The sequence below is a fragment of the Lygodium microphyllum genome, chromosome 7 (genome assembly GCF_053477565.2).
Source record: "Lygodium microphyllum isolate KBCC chromosome 7, Lygodium_microphyllum_v1.1.10, whole genome shotgun sequence".
In the NCBI taxonomy this organism is placed as follows: Eukaryota; Viridiplantae; Streptophyta; class Polypodiopsida; order Schizaeales; family Lygodiaceae; genus Lygodium; species Lygodium microphyllum.
The window spans coordinates 55,734,052-55,758,870 of NC_141141.1; the positions used below are offsets into that span (position 1 = coordinate 55,734,052).

The 24,819-nt window shown below is 43.5% G+C and overlaps 1 protein-coding gene across 1 annotated transcript in view; it reads left to right on the plus strand.

The window, feature by feature from the left end:
* The window catches only part of LOC148033471 (uncharacterized), a 40,560-nt gene extending 17,639 nt beyond the window's left edge, over positions 1-22,921 (plus strand). The window contains exons 2-8 of the mRNA XM_087681386.1: positions 17,677-18,784; positions 20,231-20,318; positions 20,408-20,544; positions 20,691-20,787; positions 21,584-21,724; positions 21,814-21,892; positions 22,546-22,921. Of these exons, the coding sequence (XP_087537512.1) occupies positions 17,871-18,784; positions 20,231-20,318; positions 20,408-20,544; positions 20,691-20,787; positions 21,584-21,724; positions 21,814-21,837 (1,401 nt within the window). The 5' untranslated portion in view covers positions 17,677-17,870 and the 3' untranslated portion in view covers positions 21,838-21,892; positions 22,546-22,921. The remainder of the gene's footprint in view (positions 1-17,676; positions 18,785-20,230; positions 20,319-20,407; positions 20,545-20,690; positions 20,788-21,583; positions 21,725-21,813; positions 21,893-22,545) is intronic.
* The last annotated feature ends 1,898 nt before the right edge of the window (positions 22,922-24,819 follow it).

The following is a 24,819-nucleotide window of genomic DNA, read 5'->3' on the forward strand; positions in this document are numbered from 1 at the left end:
TTCGCTTCAACCCATACTTTATCCCTTCTCTCTATCAAAGCTTGAATTTTTGGATTGGCTTTCAGCTCCTTGTATCTTTGTATCTTCTCATAATCAGAGTAGAATATAGATATAGAGTGTTGAGAGCTTTTCGATGGTTCACCAAAATTCTTCTATTTGCCTCTTAACATGGTGAGAAAATTGAGCCCAAAGATCTTACCACCTTAGAAAAGTTCTTACAAAGAAGAAGTCCTTGCTTTGATGCCAATATAAGCGTGGAAAAGAACATGAAAATGACAATACTTTGAACTTAATCAACTTGATTAATTATCACCATGAAAATTAGGTATAGGAGAGAGAGAGAGAGAGAGAGAGAGAGAGAGAGAGAGAGAGAGAGAGAGAGAGAGAGAGAGAGAGAGAGCGGATTTGGCTCCCCCGTGACCTGGCGACGAGCCTCTTGTGCGCTGTGGGAGATCTTCCCCCAGACCAGCGTGGCGTTCGTGCTGCCCTGATGTCCACGTCAAGCCTTGCCCTCGACTTCTTGCCCAGCAGACTTGTGGAGCCTACTGCCTTTCGTCTGGTACCCTACGTGCCTGCACCGTTCAACGTACCTCGTCGCATGCTGAAGCTAGCTCGTGTGACCTTATCCGACCTGGTATACGACCTTGGCTGTGGAGACACTTGCCTTCTCATCGTAGACTAGCGCAGGGTCTCGTCTTCCCTGTCTGCCACTTCAAATCCTGTCCTGGCCATCCAGAGGTTCATTTTCAGTCCTACTCGCACTCTGTCTCAGCACACCTGTCTATCATTATCGATCTGATCTGCATCCTCACATTCCTTTGGCACCCTGCCCTGTCTCTGACGCCGAGGATCGGTCTGTGATGCTTTGCTCTAATCCCAGAAGGAGACGGATTGTGTTAAAGTCTGTACAAACAGTACCGCAGAATATAGATTTGTGCAGAGGACCTGAGGTGCATCAACCTGCGCAGAGACAGAGAGTGCACCCTGTAAATAGCTTCAGATCTCTTGTTAAAGTGGTGATACAACATGGCTGGTCTGGACACGGCCTTTATTGACCAAACGGTTGCAGCCCTTGGTCCGGATTCTGAAACAGAGGAACCAGAGGATATGGTTCCTTGCACAAAGGAGATGCCACCTGTTCCTCACTTCCAGCCTGCGGGCAAATGCACCAAGCACACTTTGGAAGACTCAATGGATCATCAGGAACGTTCTTATGCTCAGGTTGCTTCTGATTCTGTGGATTCTCAGGATGTTGACTGGGAGCATTTGTTGGAGTTTGCCAACACTCTGCTTGGTGATTATGTTCAACATAATCATGAAGCGTTTTTTGGCTCGGAAACTGAAGATGTTCTGGAAGCCTCTGTGGATCCTAAAAATGTGTTGCGCTCATTCTTAGTGTTTTATGAACGTGCTGTTATACTTTTCTTCACTGGTAGGATTCCAGTGCTTTCCTATATTCGCCAGTGGCTGCAAAGTCTACTACAAGGGGAGTGTGTTGAAGAGATTTTTCTTGGGCCCCGAGGCTTTTTTGAGGTGTTGTTGAAATCCGAGCAGTATCGTGCCGATCTGCTGACTAAACTGCCTTTGTTCTTTGATCGCCGTTTGGTCCATGTTGTGTCATGGCGCCCAATGGTAGATTTTCAGCGTTTGCTTCAACGCGAATGCCTGGTGTGGATTGAAGTGGAAAACTGTCCGGCTATCTATTGGCCATTGTTAAAGGATGCCATGGCCGCTGTAGGCACTATTTTGGTTCCCCCGAGCCTAAGGGCCACGAATCGCAACCGTTTGTGTATGTTATGGGACACTGCTTGGAAAAGGCCTGCTTGGTTACGTCTTAATTGCTCTGGCATGCATCCTTTGCACTTTTGTTTGAAATGGGGTAACTTTGCAGGGCATTGTTTTTCGTGTGGTAAATTGGGGCATTTTATGGCCGAATGTCCAGCGAAGCAACCGACTTCAGATGCTGAGCATATTTTGCCTCCTATGGAAGATATGGTGCTTGATGCTTTGTCGCAGGATGCGACCCAGCCACCTAAAGTTTTGGATAAAGGCAAACAACATGTTTCGGGTTTGGATTCCCGTGACAATGACTGGATCGATGTACGTGCCAAAAAAGGTAAAAGGTTTGATGCTGGTATGGTGGATACTGTGCCTAATGCTTCACAAGATTCCTTGCGTACTTATATGCGCAGGAAAGACATGTTGCCTTCAGAGCACACTACTCATGCTATGGTTTCTTCTGGTCCTCGCAATCAGCCCACTCGGAAAGTATATACGGATGGTCCGAAGGGCCCACCTGCTAAGTTGGCTTTTGATGCTAGAGGTAACGTGATTATCCCATGGGATTGTTGTTATCCCCGTTCCTTCTCCAAGACAGTAGATACTCCGTCTATCTCTAAATCTGGTCGTCGAAACTCTTTTGCCGTGTTAGCTGATTTTTTGGATGAGGGAGTCCTTGACATTCTAGCAGAAAAGGTTAAATCGAGGCAAGCTTTGCCTCGTTCTTGATTTTTGAATACACATGAAGATAGCCACGTGGAATGTGCGAGGCATTTGTTCTCGCAATAAGCAATATGCCATGTGGAGTTTATTGCATGAGAATCAGTGGGATGTTTTGTGTGCTGTTGAGCACAAGAGTCACGGTGAAGCAGGCAAAGTTGTGGATTGTCATGGGTTTCGCTTGTTTTATGCAGGGACACATGCCATGCATTATTCTGGTGTGCTTATGATTGTACATGAGAAATATCAGCCTGTGCTTATTAAAAATGATGTACATGGTCGTTTTGTAGTGATTGAAGTCTTATTTGAAGGAGAAATCTTATGGTCCCGCCGGGATCTTTGGAATACTTTGCACACCTCCTTGTCACTTGGTAGACGGGGTTTTTTGATGGGGGATTTTAATATGTGTGATGCTCCTTTACAGTTCACATCAGAGCATTCGGTGATGGACACTCCGGAATGCCGTATGTGGAATGCGTTTGCTCTTGCCGTACTCAAGCAAGATCTCTGGTCATGGCTACACCCTTCTTCTACAGGGTTTACTTTTCATTCTGCGTAGTATACTACTACATGGTCGCGGTTAGACCGCATGTACATCATGCAGGATGATGCTTTTCTTCCTGAGATGTTGGAAATGAAAGTGTTGTAGCAATATGCCTTGTCGGACCATTTTCCTCTACAGCTGGAGATGATTGCACAACCCATTGCACCTTTTAAGCAATTTCTGGATAGACTCCCTTTGCGCTTCAATTCATCTTATTTGAAGCATTCAATCTTTTAGGGTTATATGCAACAATTGATTGATAGATTTTTTTTGGATTTCTCCTTTGAGGGCAATGCTTTTTTCGAATGATTGCTCTCTAATATGCAGCGGGTTGTCCGGCAGTACGGGATTCATCATGCCTCCCTTTGTCGGCGGCGTTGACAAGCAGTGGAGGAATTACTGGCTTTGGTTCGTTCCCTACTGGTGGAGACTCCAGATGATGCATTTTTGTTGCCATTGGCTATGCGCTTGGCTGATCTTATTAAAGAGTTTTAATTGAAATCTTATCAGCAGGCTAAATTGCAAAAGTTGACTGAGAATTTACAAGATAGTGCTTGTCAGACTCATAAGTTCTTTCAAGCTCTCTATGCATCCCCTGCTCGAGAGAATATGACTAGGCTCCATGATGCAGAAGGCCAAATGGTCACTGATCCTCAGACTATTGTGAATATGTGTAGGAATTATTTTCTAGACCTTCTTGGTTCTACTTCTCCATCTTCTGACCAAATTACTCATGCCCGCTCAGTTTTCTATGATTTGGTCCGCAATCAGGTTTCGCATGATATGCATACTACATTGGAGACAGATATTCGTGAGGAGGAGGTTATGGATGTTTTGTTACACTTGCCCAATGATAAAAGTCCTGGTTGGGATGGTCTCACCAATGAATTCTTTGAGGTCTTTGCTACCCGCTTGGTGAAACCATTGACGGCTATGTTTCAGCAGGTTTGGGAAACGGGGTTCACGCCTTCCTCATGGAAAGGACTTATCAAACTGCTTCCAAAAGTTCCTTCGCCATCTATGTTGAAACAGTGGCATCGAATTTCTTTGATGGGTTCTATGTATAAAATCTTTTCCAAAGTGATGGCGAATTGGCTCCACAAGCATCTTCCCACCATTGTGCATCCTCTTCAATATGGTTTCATCAAGGGCGGAAACATTCTGCATAATGTCTTAAATATGCAAATGGCTATTGACTATGCAAGGCACTCTCATTAGAAGGTGGTATTGATCCAATTGGACTTGGAAAAGGCTTTTGATTAATTAGACTGGTCTTTCATTGCAGAACTTATGTCTACTATGGGCTTTGGCACTCAGATGTCTCGTTTGATCTACACCATTAGTGCTATGGCTTCTTCGCGAGTTATGGTGAATGGTGGTGTTACCAAGCCTTTTGTCCTTGCACGCTCTGTGAGACAGGGTTGCCCTTTGAGTCCTCTCTTTTTTGCCCTTGCGACTCATCCAGTTCTTTCGATGTTATCCCATATGGCAGCTTCTACTCAGATGGCTGGATTGTCCCTTCCTTTTGGACAGCACTTCATTGGTCAATCCTTGGCTGATGACAGCTTTATGATTTTGCATGCGGACAAGGATAATCTTCGCAAAGTATTAGATGTTTGGACTCTCTTTGGTCATGCTTCTGGTCTTCATATCAATGCTTTGAAATCAGCCATTCTTAGTTGCACGGAGTCAGATTTGCAGTCATTGGACTGGTAGGGAATTGTTGTTTCCCGTGGTTTCATTGTCACGCATGTTGGGTACCCTTTGGGTGTTGATGTTCGGCCGAAGCAACTACTAGAGTGGATTTCACAGAAACTGGCAGCTAAGTTTCTGTATTGGAAGTCACAGGCTTGGCCCTTTCATGTTCGCCTCAAAGTGGCTCAGACAATTATGTTGCCAATGCTCACATATTTCTTGCCATTGCTGCCTTGGACTACTACTACATTGAATGCTCTTACTCAGTACATTCGTTTCATGTTATAGAAGAAGGACTCCTTGCATGCAGGCATTTCATGGATTTCTTAGTCGCATGCATGTACCCCCAAACGCATGGGTGGTGGGGCTATTTTGGATGCTGAAACTCATATGCTGGCATTCCGTTGGTCTCTTTTTCGTGCCATGTGCTTGGATCATCACCCATGGGTCTTTATAGCCCGTTATTTTCTTGAGGATCATGGGCTTGTGCATGGTGATACCCAAATTCGGAGCTCTTGGTGTCAGAAGTGGAGCAGCGGTGGAAGCATAAACATGTGCTGAAATAAACTGCTGAAACACAAGACAAAAAGAAAAGAAAGAAAGAACACGATACAGATGAGAACTCAAATGTATGCATGGGAAATGGAATCCATATATCTGAATACGAGACAGTCGCATACAACAGTGAGTCACTGACTGCGTGGACACTGGCACTGGCAATGGCTCTGGCTCCTCTCTCCATAGAGTCTGCAGATGGTGAAGATGATGATTCTGACTGAGGAGGAGCACTGAGTATAAATAGGCTGAAAAAGTGGGGAGCAATAATGCTGGTCAGACAGCATTAATGCTGGCCGACTGGTGCATAAAATGCTCCACTGGCATAAAATGCCACACCAGAAAAATACCTAAAATACCTAATAAAAATGGCCAGCCCAGATCAAGCTCAGACTTACACATGAGCTGACAAATACTCTGCTAACACCCTCTCTCAGATCATCGGTGAGCTGATACAATACAATAGGATAATGAAAAGGGATCAGAAACTATACAATATAGAACCACCAAGTAGAACCATAGATACCCAAGCAGTGGGTGATCAAGCCACCACCAAGGTGCCTCAGAGAGAACCTGATGTCGATGTCGATTGTACCAAACACCTGAAAATAGAGAAGATCATAGCATGTCTCTGTGTCCATCATCAATGTCTCGCAGTAGCATACAAGACCATCCTGTCAAAAATGCCCCTGAACATAGGTGACCATGGATTCCCCGCCTTTGGCCGAACCGCCAAAGTGTCCCCTCATGTGAGCTCCAGACGAAAGCCTCCCGCTCTCTATCAGATAACCAGCTCATCATGAACCTGGATGTCAATCCCAGCTCCAAGATTTGATTCCGCCAGACTGAAGGCGATGCGTCAGGGACGTCCCTCTTTGGAACCTGTGCACCTGTATAAAAGTATAGATGAGGTGCGGCTGCCCCATCTGAACACCCGCTCACACTCCCTCTCTGGCACAAGAGAGTCGTGAGGGACGACCTCATCACCACCACTAGAAAGCAGCCGAGGAAGAGGCCACCAAGCCCTTCCCGCAATCCGAAGAAGAGGATCCCTTCCGTGCCTTGGACTTCACCTTGGTCGGAGGATCTGAGTCGGAGTCTGATGAAGGAGAGAACTCATCGGTAGAGTCAACATCCCGCTTCTTCTTGTGCTTCTTCTTCCTGGAAGCCGCTAATGTCTTGTAGTCCTTCCGCAAATGTCCCTTCTTGCCACAGTGGTAATATTGGGCCTTCGACTTCTTCTTCCTGTCACCCCTCTCTAAAGCTACATAAGCCTCACCTCCATAATGTGCCGGAAGCCGCCCATGTAATCGCAAGGATGTCTCATGCTCAAGAAGCATCGAGGTCATATGTGTAAAACTGACAGGAGTCGATGATGTCTGCGCCCGCAAAGCATTGGCCACTCCATCAAACTCCGGGGGGAGCTTGTAGAGGACCGTCCCGATGAGATGCGCATCGGGAAGAGCAGATTGCATGTGCCGAAGCTGGTCCTGTACCTGCGTAACACGAAGAAGAAAAGACTGAATAGTATCTTTCGGCTCAAACTTCATCTGCTGGAGCTGGCCATAAAGTGTGACTGCCCGCATGGTGGAAGGTGCCTCGTACATCTGCTGCAACTTCTGCCATATTTCAGGAGATGTCCTACAGAAGGTAACCGCCGGTAAGACCGCTTTAGAAATACACCGAAGCAACGCCGAGTAAGCACGGGCATCTTCCGAGTCCCATGTAAGCACTGCTTCCTCATGGTTGCCCTCATCAAAGTCTTCAGGAAGAGGAAAAGGATGGAGAGGGCGAGAAAGAGCTCCACAGACGATGTACCATAATCGCTTCTGCACAAACCAAGCTTTCATGACAGCACTCCATGTGAGATAATCAGGTCCATGTAACTTATCATCAGTGGAAGTGCACGGAGGAGCCATATGGAAGGTAGAGAGGAAACACAGCCAAAACACAAGCACAGACTGCAGAAAATGAGAGTTCACATGCAATATAACCCAAAATCTGATCAATAGAAGACAAAATCGGCTGCAGAAAGTAAAAAAATCAGTCAGAAACTGCCAAAAACAGCAAAAACGGCCTGAATTAACAGCCACCCAGCCACGAGAGATGCTGAATCAGCAAAACGCAGGCTGTAAACAGGAGAAAAACAGGTAGAAAATTGTCACCAGCAGCTGCAGATGAAAAACGCAGGCAGCAGAGGGTGCGTAGGCAGCAGACGATGGCAAAACTGCAAAAAACGCAGGCTGAAAACAGCCCCAAAGCAGGTCGCCTGGCTGCGACAACAGTCGTCTGATCAGCAGGGGTACAAAACAGTCCTGAAATCAGCAATAAAACACAGCAGAAACACAAATCTGAAAACTGATACCATGTCAGAAGTGGAGCAGCGGTGGAAGCATAAACATAGTCGTAATGTGTTGATCTCCTTTCGTATAGCCAGGAGGCTTTTCAGGATCCCTCGTGGATACTGTGATTTATGGGGACAACTTTTAATGGTGCTCCAGAGCAGACAACCCTTTCCTGCCCTTGCTCTGGATCATCCTTGGCAAGATTGGGACCTTGTAGGCCGCTTGAATTTGGAAAAGGCCTCGGCTAACCAGGTGCATCATCTTCTGATTAAAGATCATCAATGGCTGGCTACTAAAGCTAATACTGTATGGGGATTGCGTAAATCTCAGTCATGGTGGAAGGTAACTGTGATGGAGGGCTGGTTGAACAAGACACCGTTCAAATGCAAGGTCTTTCTTTGGAGGGTGATGATTGGTGGTCTTCCTCTTGCTTCAGCCCTTTCCAAGCGTCGAATCTCCAACAGCAATTGTTTCTTTTGCATCACCAGTCTGGAATCGGCCCGTCATTGATTTATTTCTTGCCCTCTCGCTAAGAAAATCTGGTCACTCTTGTTAGCAGTTTGGCGAGGGGTGGTTGGCTTTGCACTAAGCCCTTTTGATTGGGTTTTTGCGCGGCCTAAATTCCCCACACTGGCACAGGCGCATATAAAGATATTGTTTCACTTTCTTAGATACTGGGGCTGTTGGCACAATTGGACCATTCGGAATGCTTTTCTTTTTGATTCAGCCGCTAATGTACAGGGACATATTACTAGGCTTAAAGGTCTCTTGCATTGGCAGATAGATCTCATTCGGCACTCTGACTTACTCTCTCGGGAGGACTTACTTCCCTGGCATATGGCAATTTCCTCTGTGTCTTTGCCATGACTTTTGTAACTCTTTTGATGTTTAGTACTTTATAAATATAACATCCATTACGAGAGAGAGAGAGAGAGAGAGAGAGAGAGAGTCGACACCACCTTGAGACGGGAACCCGCCTCTTCCCCTTTATTGGAATTTTTTGAAGCAAACCATGGACATTGTGCTTGAACTATACACAAAAGGATTGATTTGTTGCACTTTTGAAAATTAGGATTTTTTACATACTTTGGGTAACAAGCTGATTTTCTTCCTTGGGTGCTTGAATTATATCAAACTAAGTAGAAAGTGCTTTTTGGATGAGAGAGAGATAGGAGAGTACAAAGCATGTGTGAGAACTATTCGAAATAAAGAGAGAGACCTCCAATACATAGGTGCGGGCTTGGGTGCTCAAAAAGAAGTTAGAGCCTACAATGACAAGTGTTTGCTGAAAATAACAAGTGTAGGGACACTAGTCTCTTCAAAATGATACACGTTCTATTCTAGATGCCACATGTTACTCTAAGAAGCTTCTAAACCTTGCACTCTAAAAATCCCCTAAATGGTTAAGAATGTGAGATAGCCGCTAAAGACAAAATTGTTCCTTCTGAACTTCTGAAGCCTTTAACATGAACATAATTTCCATTTGAGCAACTTTAAAAAATAATAACCTTTTAAATTTTAGGAATTGCTAAATTTAGATTCTAGAGAGTTTCATTATATAGGTTCACTAGTTCATGGTTTGTTTCTTTGATCATGAGCATCTAGTTTCACTTTTTGAAACCACTCATTATATGGGCTTCTAGTCAATGTGTCTATTCGAGTGTAAAGTCTTAGTCATCTAAGCTTTTAAGTCAATTTGATCGCTTGACTAAACTTTTAATCTCTCTTGGGTGTCTCGTCAATGACGACCCAAGTATAATTACAGGGTGTTCTAGCCATTGGCCACTCTTGAATAGAAAGGTGGACATTTAATCATATTTTAAAACACTCAAATAATAAAACTTGGCTTTCAAAATATATGAGCATTAAATTAATTTTAATTATTGAGCCAATATGTCTTGGTAACAATTGATATACAAAAGGTTGGTTACATGCTGTGTAGCCTTAGCACTAAAGTGGGTACACTCTACTGCCTGGTGCGCAAAGGGATGGCATTGCAAGCACTGACTAGGCTGCCCTATCACAATAATCTGTTGTCTAAAGGTGTGCATGCTAGCCCTGATCTCTAAAACCTTGGGTATTTTCTTGGTATCTTTCACTGCCACCTGCACTTTTGGGACCCTTATAGTCGTTAGTGTATCAACAAAGGGGGAAAGATTGTGCTGAAGAGGTGCCCAAAATCCTTACCAATTGTTGGAACTTGATTGCTAGTTGAGGGAATAGTAGGGTGACCAGATAACGGGGGAGTTTGTCGTGGAGTACGAAGCTCTCAATAGTGAAGCCATTGTACCACGGGACCATGTAAATGATGCCTTTCGTGGAGGCTAGAGGGGAGCTGCCAATTAGCTTGAGAGCTACCTCCATTGAGGTGAGTTAGCCCGTAAGGATACCTTGATCCATTAGTACTGCCTCTGCAATCTGCGCAGTGCCAAAGCCAAAATCAAAACCCAGTCATGTGCACAAAACTGAATCCTCTAGTTTGGTACTGATGTATGAAAAAAGGGTGTCCTTTCTAAGGTTTAGGAAAACAATCCTATCTTATTTAGAAGTGCATTACTTGGAATATCCTTTCTAGGCATAGATCTAGATTCTACATGATCAGAAGTATATGTGAAAAATATAAAACTCTGAATTTAACTATTACATGATAGTGAGACCATCCCCAATATCATTGTGTACAGTTTTTGGCAAGTTGAAGCAATTGAATATGCGAGTGCCCTTCCTCTACAAAAAGAAAAAGGATTCTTTATACTAAAATTGGAATTTTATCAATATTTTCTTTTGTTGAGAACTAGTTATGAAATATGTAAATGCAAAAGATTTTCAGCAATGAATGTCCAATCTAGCCTAAAGTACATATTTGAATGATATTACAGAACTTAGTCATGAAAGCATACAGTTCAAGCAGTGATAGATGATCCATAAAGGTTAATAATGCAAAGAGAATTGAGTCATAGTACTACATTAAAAAAACACAAAAATTGGCTTTTGATTTATTGGATAGATATCATATCATTTAAAAGTGCCAATCTGGTCTACATAAAATTACTGACCAAGAACTTATTTGTTTAGTTCCCAACTACAATATACAAAAAGAATATATTATACGGTCATTTTTAAGTACGGTTATGACATCCCTCACTAGAGACAGCAACTCACCATGTTTTTGAACTCCAAATTGGCCTATAATATCATGTGCCTTGTAGTTACATTAGCATGAATTTTGATACCACCAATGGGGAAAGGAGTGCTTCAAACTAGTCACATCTTACAAAAACTATATATTATACAGTTATCTTTCAAGTATGGTTATGACACCCCTCACTAGAGAACTCAGCAGGCTTTTGACCTCCAAATCAGCCTATAATATCATGTTCTCTGCTATTAGTTACATAAGCATGAATTTGGACACAACCAATGAGGAAAGAAGCTGGCATAAAAATCATGTTTAATCCAGAGCATCTCATAGAAGCTATGTTGCACATATTGTTATGTAGAATACATTAGTTGATAGTATTGTTAGCGATCAGAGCACCTAGTTGGGCAGCCAGTCGGACTGTACAGTCGAACTGCCACATGGCAGTCCGACCTGTTTCTGCACCGACCTGCATTTATTGGGCGCCTGGTTTTTGGCTATTTATAGCCGACTTTTCAGCAGTCTTCAGTCACTTCAGTACGCAGGTTCCAGGCTGGAGATACGTGCAGATTCTGTCTCTGTTCGCAGATTTCAGACAGGAGATCGTGCAGACTGCAGCGGACTTCGAGGTGAACAGCAGGTTGCATCGTCGAGGTGGAGAGACACAGTCCAGCGCACTGCGCCCGTGTATATATCTGCATATCTTTGTATACAGCACACTTATACAGCAGATCTTCATCTTCCACTGTCTCTTTCTCTCTCCTCTCTCTACGTTCTCTCTCTTTCAGTCTTACGCTTCTACATCGCTGCACTCTGACATGGTATCAAAGCAGTAGAAGGGCTGGCTGAGTGAAGAACCAACCTGAAGAGGAGTTTCCATCGCGACACAAGGCTGCGTTTCCAGCGTTTGAGGGCGAGTGGGAGGGCTGCGCCTCGGAACAAGGCTGAAGCGAGCGTGGGCGCGCGGGAAAGGAGTCCAGTTGGTGGATTTGCTGCTGTTTGCTGTTGTCTAAAGAGGAGGAAGGCTGAGTTTTCAGCTTTCAAGTGCAGGTTTTGTTTTTTCATCGCCTCCGGTGGGTGAAGAAGGTTCGGGACGCGGAAGAAAGAGCCCTAGCAGGCTGCGTTTTCACAGTCAGAGGGGGCTACTTTTGCGTTTGTGAAGGCATTACAGGTGAAGATGTCTACAGAGATTGACTTGGAGTTCCAAACGATCATGAACCGGAAGGTGCCTGTCTTACTGGCCCTTCCCGCAGATCAAAAGCTCGATGGCGACAATTAGCGCATTTGGCGCGTGATGATGTTGGCCATCCTGGAGTCCTACGATTTGGCGGAGCTTGTATAGGAGGAGATTGACCGGCCCTCGGTGAGAGATGAGTCCAAACTCTCTTCCGATACTTGTGCGGAGTTGGCCAAGGCACAGTCTCACTGGGACAAATTGAATGCCCGGATTTGTTCTTTCCTTTTTTCTGTCTTGTACTACAGCCGTGATAGTCCACATCGAGCACTTGACGGTGGCTCGGGAGATATGGTTGGAGCTTGATCAGATGTATAACCGGATGACCCTTATGAAGCGGGTTTCTTTGGAGGTGCAGATGCGGACCTTGTCCGTAAACAAGTCTTCTTCGTTGCGGGAGCACATCAACAAGCTTAGATAGCTTCAGATGCAGGTTCAGAATGCGGGGAAGCCGATTTCCTCCGAAGACATGGCGATCACACTTTTGTCCCAGTTGTCGCCACGATTCGGTGCTTTCTACTCTGCCCTTATTGCTTCGGGGCGCGAGTCCACTCTTCGGTGGGAAAAGCTGATTCCTATGGTCTTGGACCAAGAGGAACAACTGAAGGGACAGCATGCTTCCAAGTCGGAAGCCTTGACAGGTCAAGCCTCTCAGAAGAAGGGGAAGGACCAAAAGAAGAAGGAGGACAACAAGTCAAAGAAGGACAAGGACAAAGAATCCACATGTCATATTTGTGGAAAGACTGGCCATTGGAAGAAGGATTGCCCTGACAAAGACAAGAAGGACACCAACAAGAAGGATATGAAGGATTCTGGAGCGGTGGCTGCACCCTCATCAGCTGCGTTTCTTCATCTAGCTGTCATTGAGGACTCTACACCGAATGCTTTTGATACTGCGATAACAGCTCCCCAGACTCGAGAGTGGATCGTTGACAGTGGTGTCTCCCGGCACATGACTCCTTCATCAGATGGTGTTGCCCAGTTGCGACCTTCGCGTGGGCAGATTCTCATTGGAGATAGCTCTTCGGTGTCTATTGCAGGACGGGGTGAGATGCAGCTTATTCCCGATGGACGTGGTGGTACCCATACCTTAGAGGTCTTGCATGTGCCAGGTTTAGGGTATCATCTACTTTCGGTTCACAAGATTTGTTCCCTTGGACTTTTGGTGGAGTTTGATAGTGATTCAGTGCGAGTCCTTGATCGTGGGCCGAGGAAGGTTCTCTCATTAGGATATGAGAATGGCATCTACAAACTGACGTCTTCTACCGCCCTCCCTACTCTTCTTCTTACCTCTCAGACACAGTCAGAGCTATGGCATGCTCGGTTTGGTCACCTCAACTATGATTATCTTCGGAAGGCGTCACGTGGACAGCTTGTTCGAGGATTACCGGACATAGTGGTGAGCAAGCAGCCATGCGTCTCCTGCATTCGTGGGAAATAGCATAGGGATACGATTCCCAACAAAGCTTCGCGGTGGTCTACTTCATCGATGGAGCTTGTATCTACGGATCTTTGTGGCCCTATGAGGAACGAGTCCCTGAGAGGGAGCTCGTACTTCATGTTGATCGTAGATGACTACAGCAAGATGACATGGGCCTACTTCTTGGCGTTGAAGTCAGAGGCTTTCTCCCACTTCAAGGATTGGCTTCTCTTTGAGGAGAACCGATCAGGCCGGTGATTGAAGACCTTGCGATCCGACAAGGGTGGTGAATTTGTTTCTAATGAGTTTGCTCGTTTCTGTGCAGATAAAGATATTCACCAGGAGTTTGCTAATACCAACACTCCTCAAGAAAATGGCATTCTTGAACGGAAGAACCGAAGTGTGATCGAGATGGCGCGCACCATGATGGAGCACCGACAAACATCTCAGTTTCTGTGGGCTGAGGCTGTGGCTACTGCAGTCCACATCCTTAACCGATCCCCCACTTCGGCCGTTGATGGGATGTCACCTTTTGAGGCTTACTTTGGGACTAAGCCCAATGTTTCTTATTTTAGGGTTTTTGGGTGTGATGCCTATGTTCACATTCCCAAGGCTCATCGTGATAAATTTGAAGCAACTTCCCGAAGACAGGTGTTTGTTGGCTACAGCTCTCAGTCCCAAGGCTATCGTTTGTATGATCCCGTCAAGCGGGATGTGTACACCAGTCGAGATGTGCAGTTCGTGGAGGTTCCGGCCATAGCAGCAGGTGAGGAGCATCCCGTACTTGGAGATCCAGGGGAGAGTTGGGCTCCCGAGACAGTTCCTTTGGAGCCCGCGCCTTTTGATTCCGATTCTGTTTCCGATACAGAGTTTACTGTTCCACCGGTTACCCTCGAGGAGTTACCACCGGTGGATATCCCAGAGTCTTCAGCTGATGGAGAGAGACGAGGAGAGGTCCGGTCTCCTCCTCGTTGGGCCCGTGACACACTCCGTGATTCAGGGATCGAGGGGTTCCTTGAGGAGTGGGGACCGCAGGATGGTCCGGGGCAGTCACGGAGGCACGAGGCACATTCTACGGAGCTTGTTTGCTCTAACTATTGTTTGATGACCCGTGTTATAGAGGATCGAGAGCCCACCTCCGTGAAGAAGGCTTTACAGTCCGCACCATGGAAGAAAGCTGTGGAAGCCGAGTTGGAGGCTATTGAGAGGAATGGCACTTGGTATCTTGTGCCTCGCCCCCCGAATAAGAAGGTGATTGGCGTCAAATGGGTCTTCAAGACCAAGTACCTTAGCGATGGTTCTTTGGACAAGCACAAGGCTCGCCTTGTTGGTAAAGGTTTTACCCAGCGCCTAGGGATTGATTGTCATGATACTTTTGCCCCCACTGCTCGTATGGCGACTATTCGAGCTGTTCTTGCCTTGGCTGGCCATAGGAGATGGCCTGTCTACTAGTTGGATGTAAAGTCAGCCTTCCTCAATGGTGATTTGAAGGAGGAGATCTATGTAGAGTAGTCTCCTGGCTTTGGATCTTCAGATGGAAAAGTCTACAGGTTGAAGAAGGCCTTGTATGGCCTCAAGCAGGCTCCGCGTGCATGGGACGAGAAGATTGATTCGTTCCTTCAGTCACAGTTGGGATATCGGCGTTCCAAGGCCGATCCGCAGCTTTATATACACACTTCCGAGGCTGGTTGTGTGCTTTTTGTGTTGTATGTTGATTTGATTGTCACAGGTGATCATGCACAGAAGGTCAAAGAGACGAAGGCAGCTTTACATCAGACGTTCGAGATGACGGATTTGGGTCTACTCCATTTCTTCTTGGGCCATGAGATTTATCAGTCTCAGAGGGGGATTTTCATCTCTCAGCAGAGATATGTACAGGAGCTCTTGGTTTCTTTTGCAATGGAGGATTGTCGAACCATTTCTACTCCTATGGATCTGAACTGGAAGGCCACTTCACATTGAGCTTCTCCCATGGCGGATGCTTCCCGCTATCGTCAGTTGATTGGATCATTGATTTGGCTCCTCAACACTCGTGTTGATCTTTGTTTTGCTGTTGGGCTCTTGGCGGGGTTCATGAGTGACCCTCAGACGGTGCATTGGCAGGCTGCCCAGAGGATACTTCGGTATTTGAGGGGGACATTTGATTTAGGGATTCATTATCCAGCAGGCACAGGTGGTTCAGATCTTGTACTTGTAGGTTGGAGCGACTTGGATTGGACTGGTGATGTGGACCACAGGCGGTCTACGACAGGTTACTGTTTTACCTTGGGTGCAGGTGTTATCTCATGGAGTAGCAAGAAGCAGCCCACGGTAGCCCTTTCGTGTACTGAGGCAGAGTATCGGGCCGCGTCTTCCACCACATGTGAGGCTGTGTGGCTTCGGAGATTGTTGGAGGAGCTTGGCTGCCCCTAGATTCGTCCTACTTTGCTGCAATGCGACAATGAGAGTTGCATTGCCTTGGCACGGAATCTTGTTTTCCATGCCCGGACGAAGCACATAGAGATCCAGTAGCACTTCATCAGAGAGAAGCTTTTGGATGAGACCATCGCTGTGGAGTACTGCAAGACGGAGGACAATCTTGCAGATTTGTTTACAAAGGCACTTCACCAGGCTCTACTTCGGAGACATGCAAGATCTCTCAGGCTTTTGCCCCGCCCAAGCTCTGAGAGGGGGTGTTAGTGATCAGAGCACCTAGTTGGGCAGCTAGTCGACTGTACAGTAGGACTGCCACGTGGCAGTCCGACCTGTTTCTGACAGTCGGCTGCATTAAATGCAGCCGACCTGCATTTATTGGGCGCCTGGTTTTTGGCTATTTATAGCCGACTTTTCAGCAGTTTTCAGTCACTTCAGTATGCAGGTTCCAGGCTGGAGATACGTGCAGATTCCGTCTCTGTTTGCAGATTTCAGACAGGAGATCGTGCAGACTGCAGCGGACTTCGAGGTGAACAGTAGGTTGCATCGTCGAGGTGGAGACACGCAGTCCAGCGCACTGCGCCCGTGTATATATCTGCATATCTTTGTATACAGCACACTTATACAGCAGATCTTCATCTTCCACTATCTCTTTCTCTCTCCTCTCTCTGCGTTCTCTCTCTTTCAGTCTTACGCTTTCGCATTGCCGCACTCTGACAAGTATATCCTCAAATATGTGTCGTAAAGTAAGGTAGTTTGTATGCTGTATGAAATAATAGATCTCAAGCCATTCAAAGTGGATGGAAAACATTATAAGTAGGAGTTCTGTCATTGTGGCTGTATTCTGTAAAACAACCTCTTATTTCAGTGAAATTTTTGCCTTTAAACTTTTGATCAAACTACCGGTCAAAGAGGTAAACAATACTCAAAAAAAATCCTGAGCATTTTTCACTGATAAGAAGGTCATCAATCAAACCAGAAAATCATCATACTAATATGCTAAAACAATTCTAGGAAGTTGGTTAGTTAACAGGACATAGATTTGTCAATATCCTATTGTCGATATAGTGCTAAACATGTTTCTTTTGGTTGACATACTTTTTATTTATTGAAATCACCTTGGCATTCTGTGAAAAATTTGGGCGAAATTGTTTCCCCAGTTTTGAAACGTATTTCCATGCACTTCTAGGATCTAGAAAACTTGTGCCATGTAAACACCCTCTTTTATGCTGGAAACTCTGAAACACCCTTTTTACATCTTTGAAAGCTCTTGAAATGGCTGTTTCTTAAATTCCCATCAGCAAGGAAATGATTTTGTTACCCATATAGAGACTTGCTAGATGATGCAATCAGTTTTGGCATTATACCATGAAAGTAAATATGCATCAGAGTTGAATGCCTTTCTGTTCAGAGGGGTGTAATTTGTAAGGAGATAGGTTTGGTTTGAAGTGGCTAGAAAGGAAGTGCAGGGGAGAAAAAAGGACTTGTTTGGAGGGGAAGGAGGGAAAGAGAGCAAGTAGAGGTGATGGGGAATGAGGTTTATCTGGAAGGACAAAAGATCATAGGCAAGGAAGGAGATGAGAAGGAAGAGGAGGCAGGCCTCTGTGATCACAAGAGAAGGCCTACATTACTTACCAGTAGTGTAAAAGCACATTTCACACTCTGCGATTGTTTCTTAATCTTTAGCATCAGACTGTTTGAATGTGTTTAAGTCAGTATAGTAAGTACAAACTCGTAGAGTTTAATTCTAGTTACCATTGAGTTGGCTTTACATAACAAACTTACCTTTCTCTGTATGGTTCATGTTCTGAAGGAATTGATGTATTTGCTGTGCAGAATGGAAATGGAAGTTTGCTTCCTTGGGTCGGAAGCTTGATGGTGTCGTCTCATCTTTAGCTAAAAGTTGACCATCACCATTTTATTGTTGGTTTGAGTTCTTTTGGAAGAAGTGTGAACAGTTTTGTACGCTTTTGTACCTGGAGAAAGCGGCCTGTCTTCTGCAAGCTGAAGGGATACATTGTTAACAAACAATGGGCTCAATTTCCCCATTTTGTTCGATTCAAGGACATATAGAGCAATCCACTCCTAAGATTACTTACGAGCAGATTGAGAAAACTGGGTCCATTGAAATCAATGTATCACAACAGTACAATGATCTGTATACACCAAACAAGGTCAGAAAGCAAGCCATAAGACAGATTGGCAAGCTGCCACGTGGGGTTTCAGATGTGCCAAACCTGAAACAGAAAAAGGCCACTCAATCTGCGAGAAGGGCAGTCTCTAAGGATCATAATTTCACACTGGTTGGAGAAGTCCAAAATAATGCTGCCCTTGTAAAAAACGAGAAACTGGAAGAGAGGGGAAATGGTACAACAGAAAACAGTCTAAGAGAAGAGAAGGATGACATGATGGTGAAATCTATAGTAGTAGTTGGAATCTCTGAAGTTGATAAAGGTATCAATGGGGAAGATGGAGTGCATGTGCACCAACATTGTATGTCTTTGCTTAGAAAGTATGGCATTATAAAGGAGCAGAATCATTGCATTTCTTCAAAGTGTCGTGAATGTGCTCAAAATCCAGGGTGTGTTGGTGATGGCTCACAACCAAAAATCTGTAAGATTTGTGGTCAGCTCGAAGATGCAAACAAGACTGTCATTTGTGATGTGTGTGAAGAAGTTTTTCACTTGTCTTGTTGCCAGCCTCCTTTAAGCACAAATTATTTCTTAAAAGAGGAGTATTGGTTGTGCTGCCCTTGTAAAAACCAGAAAAGACAAACTCATTCAGGGAAGCATCATATGAAGACTCGTTCAAGTGGTGTCATAGCCAGCACTCTTGAGAAAAAGCCTGAGAAAAGGCACATAGCAAAAGTAGTGAGGGTAGGCCCTGCCTACCAGGCAGACGTTCCCCTTTGGACAGGCAGTGCACAAAGGAATCAGCATTTCTGGTAAACTTCTAATTTCAACTTTACCATTGGAATTATTTTGTGCAATGTGTTTTTGTAATCTTTACAATATGCATTCTGATAGTTTTAGAAACCAATACTTCACATCTCAGCTACATAGTAGGCCCTCAGAGACTGGATGGAGTAACAATTGCTGCTTGGTCAGCTTCCTAGGTTGCATGCTTGGGATCACTAAGTTCTCCCATGGGCCATTACCCAATTTATGGCAGTAATAGCAATGATGGTATTGTGATAGTATTGCTGTTATTTTGTGGTACAGGAAACCTTGCTGTGTCCATCTTACCTTCTCATTGGTTGTAACAATTGGTTGGTTGGAATTTTTGAATAGCTCTGCTACCCTTACACTATGGCGACCTACCTCGTTAGGATCACTCTCTTAAACCTACTAGACTACTATGGCTGTCTTGTGATTCTACTTCGTTTTTTTTGTCTTGGTTACTCATTGCATAAATAGTTGAGCACTCTCAACTGCTCAAGAGCCCTTTGATATGTATTCAGTCACTGATGCCTGTATAAAGTGGTATGTGGCTAAGGATACTTCTCTCCATCTGATATCACTACATCTATGATGTGTTCAAGGAAGTGGTGCAAACTATTGTGAAAATGCATTCAGAGGAGAAGGGTCATTTTTATGGAACACAAGGTGTTTGTCAAATGCATTGACAAGATGAAGGATCAATATTGTTTATCAAACATAGCGAAAGCTGCAGGCTGTACTGTTGATGAAGAACTGGGGATCGATATTACTTACCGACCATAGTGAAAGGTGTAGGCTGTGTTGTTGATGATGACTTTGAGATTGATATCCTCTATCAAACATGGTGAAAGGTGTAGGCTGTATTGTTGATGATAACATGGTAGCTGTTTGGACGCATGGCATCACATGGATCAACCTGGTGGCTTTGGCTTTGCCTTATTTTCTGCAAGCTGGGGTTACTGTTGCTCTTGTTGGAGATGCTCTTGCTCAGCCGTGGGATCAAGGTGGAAAGACTCTTGCTTCCCAGTTTTCTGTTGTTGACACCTATCCCAAGCATTATGGTTTCACTGTAATGTAGCTATCTCCTTAGCTAGGGTCAGCTTGTTGTTGCCACTCCAGATTTGTAAAAGACAGCTCAAGATGGGCGCTGGAGGTTTGGTCCCTTTCAGTGTTCTTTTTAGAGATCATGACTGAAATTCAAAAGGTCTTCTTCCTTGTTCCATGTGAGCTTCTTTTGGAGCAATTGCATGAACTCATTTATCTCTTTACACAGTAGCTGGATCTGGATCGATCACAAATGCAACAACTGATCACCTATGCACAAGCTAAAATTGATATCTTCTAGTGTTGGCAGTAAACTAGGTTGATAATGTTTTTGAAACAGTAATTTAGTGGGTGGCAATGTATCTGAAAAATATACCCAATTTTGTTGTTTGGCTTTGCATGAACAGTTCTGTAGATTGTCCAGGCTCAGAAAACCCTTTTTCTCAAGAACAGAAACAAAATGAAAAAGATGAGATTTTGAAAAGATTTAAAGAGGTAATTTGTACTATAAAATACTCAATTTTTATTGATTTATTTTTCCCAGAAATGGGATTGAGCAAATTTGTTGTTTGCCTTGGCTGCAGAGTGTTTGTTCTGCCTCCAAGCTCTTGCCAAATGGGGCCCTTGAAAATTGGATACAGTGCGAAGCAACAATAAGGGCAGAATACAAAGATTGCCATGGTCACAAGCATGCGAAGGTTATTTGTGGCAAATGGAGGAGGTATGTAAGGATCACAGTTCCAGTTGGTCTATTTGGTTGAGAATTTTAAGCATAGTATGCTTGGGATTTATTTTACATCGTAAGCCGTAGACCTTTTAGGTGTAGTGTTTTTAAGACTTCACATCCTCTGGGTCAATGTATTGTAGGGTGCCTCTAGGTTTTGATGATTCAGGTGATAAGGAGTGGGAGTGTTTCAATGGCATGCAGTGGGATCCTATGCGTGCAGATTGTGCCGTGCCTCAAGTAAGTGATTTGATGGTTGGCGTTTAATTTTTCACCTTATATACATCCCTGCTTAACATTGTGGCTTTGTGTTTTTTTTTAGTTTGCGAATAAGTTGATTGCTTGTGCATTATGAACTGCTTGTTTCTGCCAATTCTATGTACTTTATCCACATCTCAGGGAAGTGGAAGAGGAGAGACATAAGAGACCTATGGTGGATGAAGTATTAAATAACAACTTCTATAATAACTCAGTGATGCTCTATTACAAGGCTTCAAGGTACATTTAATACATGGCCCTTGCATAAAGACTCCTTGGGTGGTTGAGTTGACTCCATGTAGTTGGATTGCTACTTGAATTGGTACATTCTGCTTCTTTGAGTCAAGATTTTTCTTGCACTTGAACCTGCATCCACTTCACAAAATGTGCCTTCTTGCCACACTGATATTTAGTTGCCTTTTGTATTGCTTAACTAAAAGGTTGCAACTCTATAGTGGTTATCTCTGTATGAGCTAGAGATGAGAAGATTGTCTACATGCTGAGTATGCAGTTTTTCTTCTCGTGTGTTTTTCTTTCCCCTGAGATAAGACAAACACCCGAGCACCCATAAGGGTGGACACCTCCTCCCCTTCAAATATTAGCCAAGAGGGAAAGCAAAATCCGCATTGGCATTGCTCCTATGCAGAGATAGGATAGCTTGCAAGCCGAATGAACAGCAGAGCTTGCATGCACTGGGTGGGACCTTCCTCTTTGGTGAGCCTACCAGGGAGGACAATGCATCTTGTGCTGACATCATTTGTGATTTTGAAATGATCAGGAACTCCCAACGGAAGAGGTGATGGCACGGATACAATGGAAGGTGGGTGACAAAACATGTGGGGAGAGTCAAGTGAATAATGCAGCATCTGAGAAGAAACAAGTGGGTGATCCAGCATCTGAGGTTAAGGCTAAGAGTCAGGTCAGCTTTCTTAGAACAGAGAACCATTCAATTTCAATTTGAAACACAAGTTTCCATATTGAATAGTTTTTCTTATATAATCTTCTCAGGTTGGGAAAAGACGAAGGTCTTAGAACTTTTAAGTCTTAGAATGCTGAGACTGCAAGCAAGCGGCCATGTATGATGCAGGTGATTTCACACAATCTCTTGTCCTCTTAATTAAAATTCCTGTCTAGGAAAAGGGATTTTTGTAAGTGCCAAGGATGGTCATATTGCATATTAGCATTGCCCACAAACACATGCTGTAGTGATGGCTTTGTGCACTCTCAGTTGAATTACCCTATGTTAACCAAAGTCTACTAGTGGGTGTGGTGTTTTTTATCTGTTTCATATTGCTTCTTTTCTCAGCTACTTTCTCACATCTCTTTCTCTCTCTTTTGCTTGAATGTTTTGTGTGTGCGCGTGCACACGCATGTATTTACTTAGCTATAGACAATTTGATATGTTTTTGCCTTAATGCTTATTTTAATGCTTTTGATATGTTTTTGCCTTAATGCTTATTTTAAAGGTCATCTTTCTATGCCATGATCGATACATCTTTGTTTACTTTTAGTTAGTCTATCTATGTGCTTGACACAAAAATTGCTTCCAGATAGTTGTTGATTCATTTAGTCGTGCACTGTTTGATCATGCATGCTACATCCTTTTGTTTATGTCACTAAATGGATGCTTTGGCATCTAGGTGATAATGCATTAGTGAGGTGCTTTTGGCATGCTTGACCTATCATTATGTAGGCAAGAGCATCTAAAGACATTCTTTGCCTTTTGGTTGTGTCTATCAGATTTGAAGACAACACAAGCATTCGAGACAAACTTTTTGGGTAGTCTAAGTCTTGTAAATTAGTTCCAAGTAAAGAATGAGTTATTCTCGCAAGCCATATGCAATGTCACATATGGACACTCTCTAAAGGATTTTTTTGTATATATCTATTGGACACAAGCCAGGTGGTGAAGGATGCCTCCTACTTGGTCATGAGAAGATATGAAAGAAAATTAGTTGCAAAGAGGTGTGAGTCATCGATGATATGGGTGTGTGTCATTGATGATATGGGTGGACTGACACCATCTATCTATAAATTAAAGGGGTGGATGCCACTGTTTATGCCAATTTTGAATTAATTTACAAATGCCTTCAATTAAGGCGTTTCAAGAATGCATTTAACTTTTTGCAATGGCACAACACATCTTATTGAGCTCAATTTAGATTAACAACATGGGGGCATGTAGAAGGTGCATTTCCATTCACTTATTGTTGTTAGAACTCCATTTGTGCTCACAATTTTGAGCAAGTTTTCCCCATTGCCTTCTCATATGCTCTAGTATGTTTGCATGCTAGATTTTCTTAGTCTATTGTTTTCAATCTTTGTTTATTGCCTATCTGATTTCTTAAGGTTTTGGCCAATGGTTTTTTGTTCTTTCTCAAGCAAAGGTTCCATGTTAATCCCAATTTGTGTTCCAAGTGTGTTCAAGTGCACAATGCAAAAACATGCTCTCTCTTCTTTTAAACAATTTGTGATTTCAAACCATAGTAACTTTACAACACCTTTTAGACAATTAGCACATAAGTTAACATTGTTTAAGTTTTGGTTTCAAGACATTTGGTGAATTTTTACTAGTGGATTCTCTTTTAGCTCTCAATTATTGTGATTTGACCACTTGGTGTATGTTCAATCGTCAACCTCTTTGTTCAAGTGCACTCCTTGCTTTGTTAATGTTTGTGATTTGTGTATACTAGTTGTGTGCATGAGGATGTATGTGTGCAAGTGTATGATGATGTGTAGACCTATGTATCCTAGTGCCGCGGGGTTTTGTGTTGGGTGGGTGCATTAGGAAGGTGTGCTAGTGGTTGTGCATGGGTACACTAGGTTGTGTACTTGTGTTGAATCTATCATATACTAGACATGTGGATGTAGGCATCATGTGCTAATGTTGTTACATCTCTTTTGCAAAGTGGAGGAAGGACTCTTGTACATATTGTATAGTCTTGTCTTTTTGTAATAGATAGGAAGGTATGATACATTAGGAAGACAGAGTATATAAGATTGGAATGCTTGTAACACTTGTTTGCATGTAATGTTAGTTTGTTTATCAAAGTGTCCAACCATCAGGGCCAAGATCTTAGGAAATGATGTAAGTTTCAATTTACTTTTTAGTGATGCAATGAGGCCTTAGGTGCAATAGCATTTGTAAGAGAAGAGGGTCAAAGGAAATTCAAAGGAACTTAACCTTGGCATGGCAATTGTAATGAATTTGGATTTACTTGGGGTAGGATATTACACCCATCACAAGGTAAGGCCTTTGTTGTGGGCTTATGAGTTATATGAGTGGTCTTATGTAAAGGGGGTTGTATACATTTAAAAGAGAGCTTTTACTAAGTCTTAGAACATAATGAGTTGCTTATATCCGTGATGAAATAAGGAGACTTCTTGATGATCGAATAATCAATGCCTTGCACCAAAATAGAATGATTATCCTTTTAGTTTGTTGGAAGCTAAACAAGATGAGTATGAAGAGAATTGATAGCTTGTAAGGTGGTTTGGCATTCTTGCATGCTCACCACATGGTGATGCTTCCCTACTTTCTTGGGCATTGATACGATGATACATGATTTAAAAAACTATTTAAGGAAGCCATCTGATTGATAGCAATGCACTATGGAGGGTCATCATGATGTTCCATTGCTTCTTTCCTCCCTTTTTATCATCACTATGATATTGGAGTATTTCTCCCTCATATCTTATAATCTATACTTTGAACCTTTGAAGAAATTAAGCCTTATGGCCTCTTTCACATGGATCATTGTCCTTTTGAAATCTTTCTTCTTTCACCTCTTGAACCATTAACATAAAACCTTTTTGAAAAGATAACTTTGGAGGTCTACCTCATGAGCAATCGCATTGAAATGGGAGTATTTGTTCTTGAGGAAGAACCACATGCAAGGAGTGAAGGTTAAGCATACAAGCTCTTCTTAGGCTAACTTGGGAACTTGTGTGGCTTTTTTATGTTTTAGTTTCTCACTTGCTTTTATGGTGAAGGCTAGGATCAAAGATAAATTA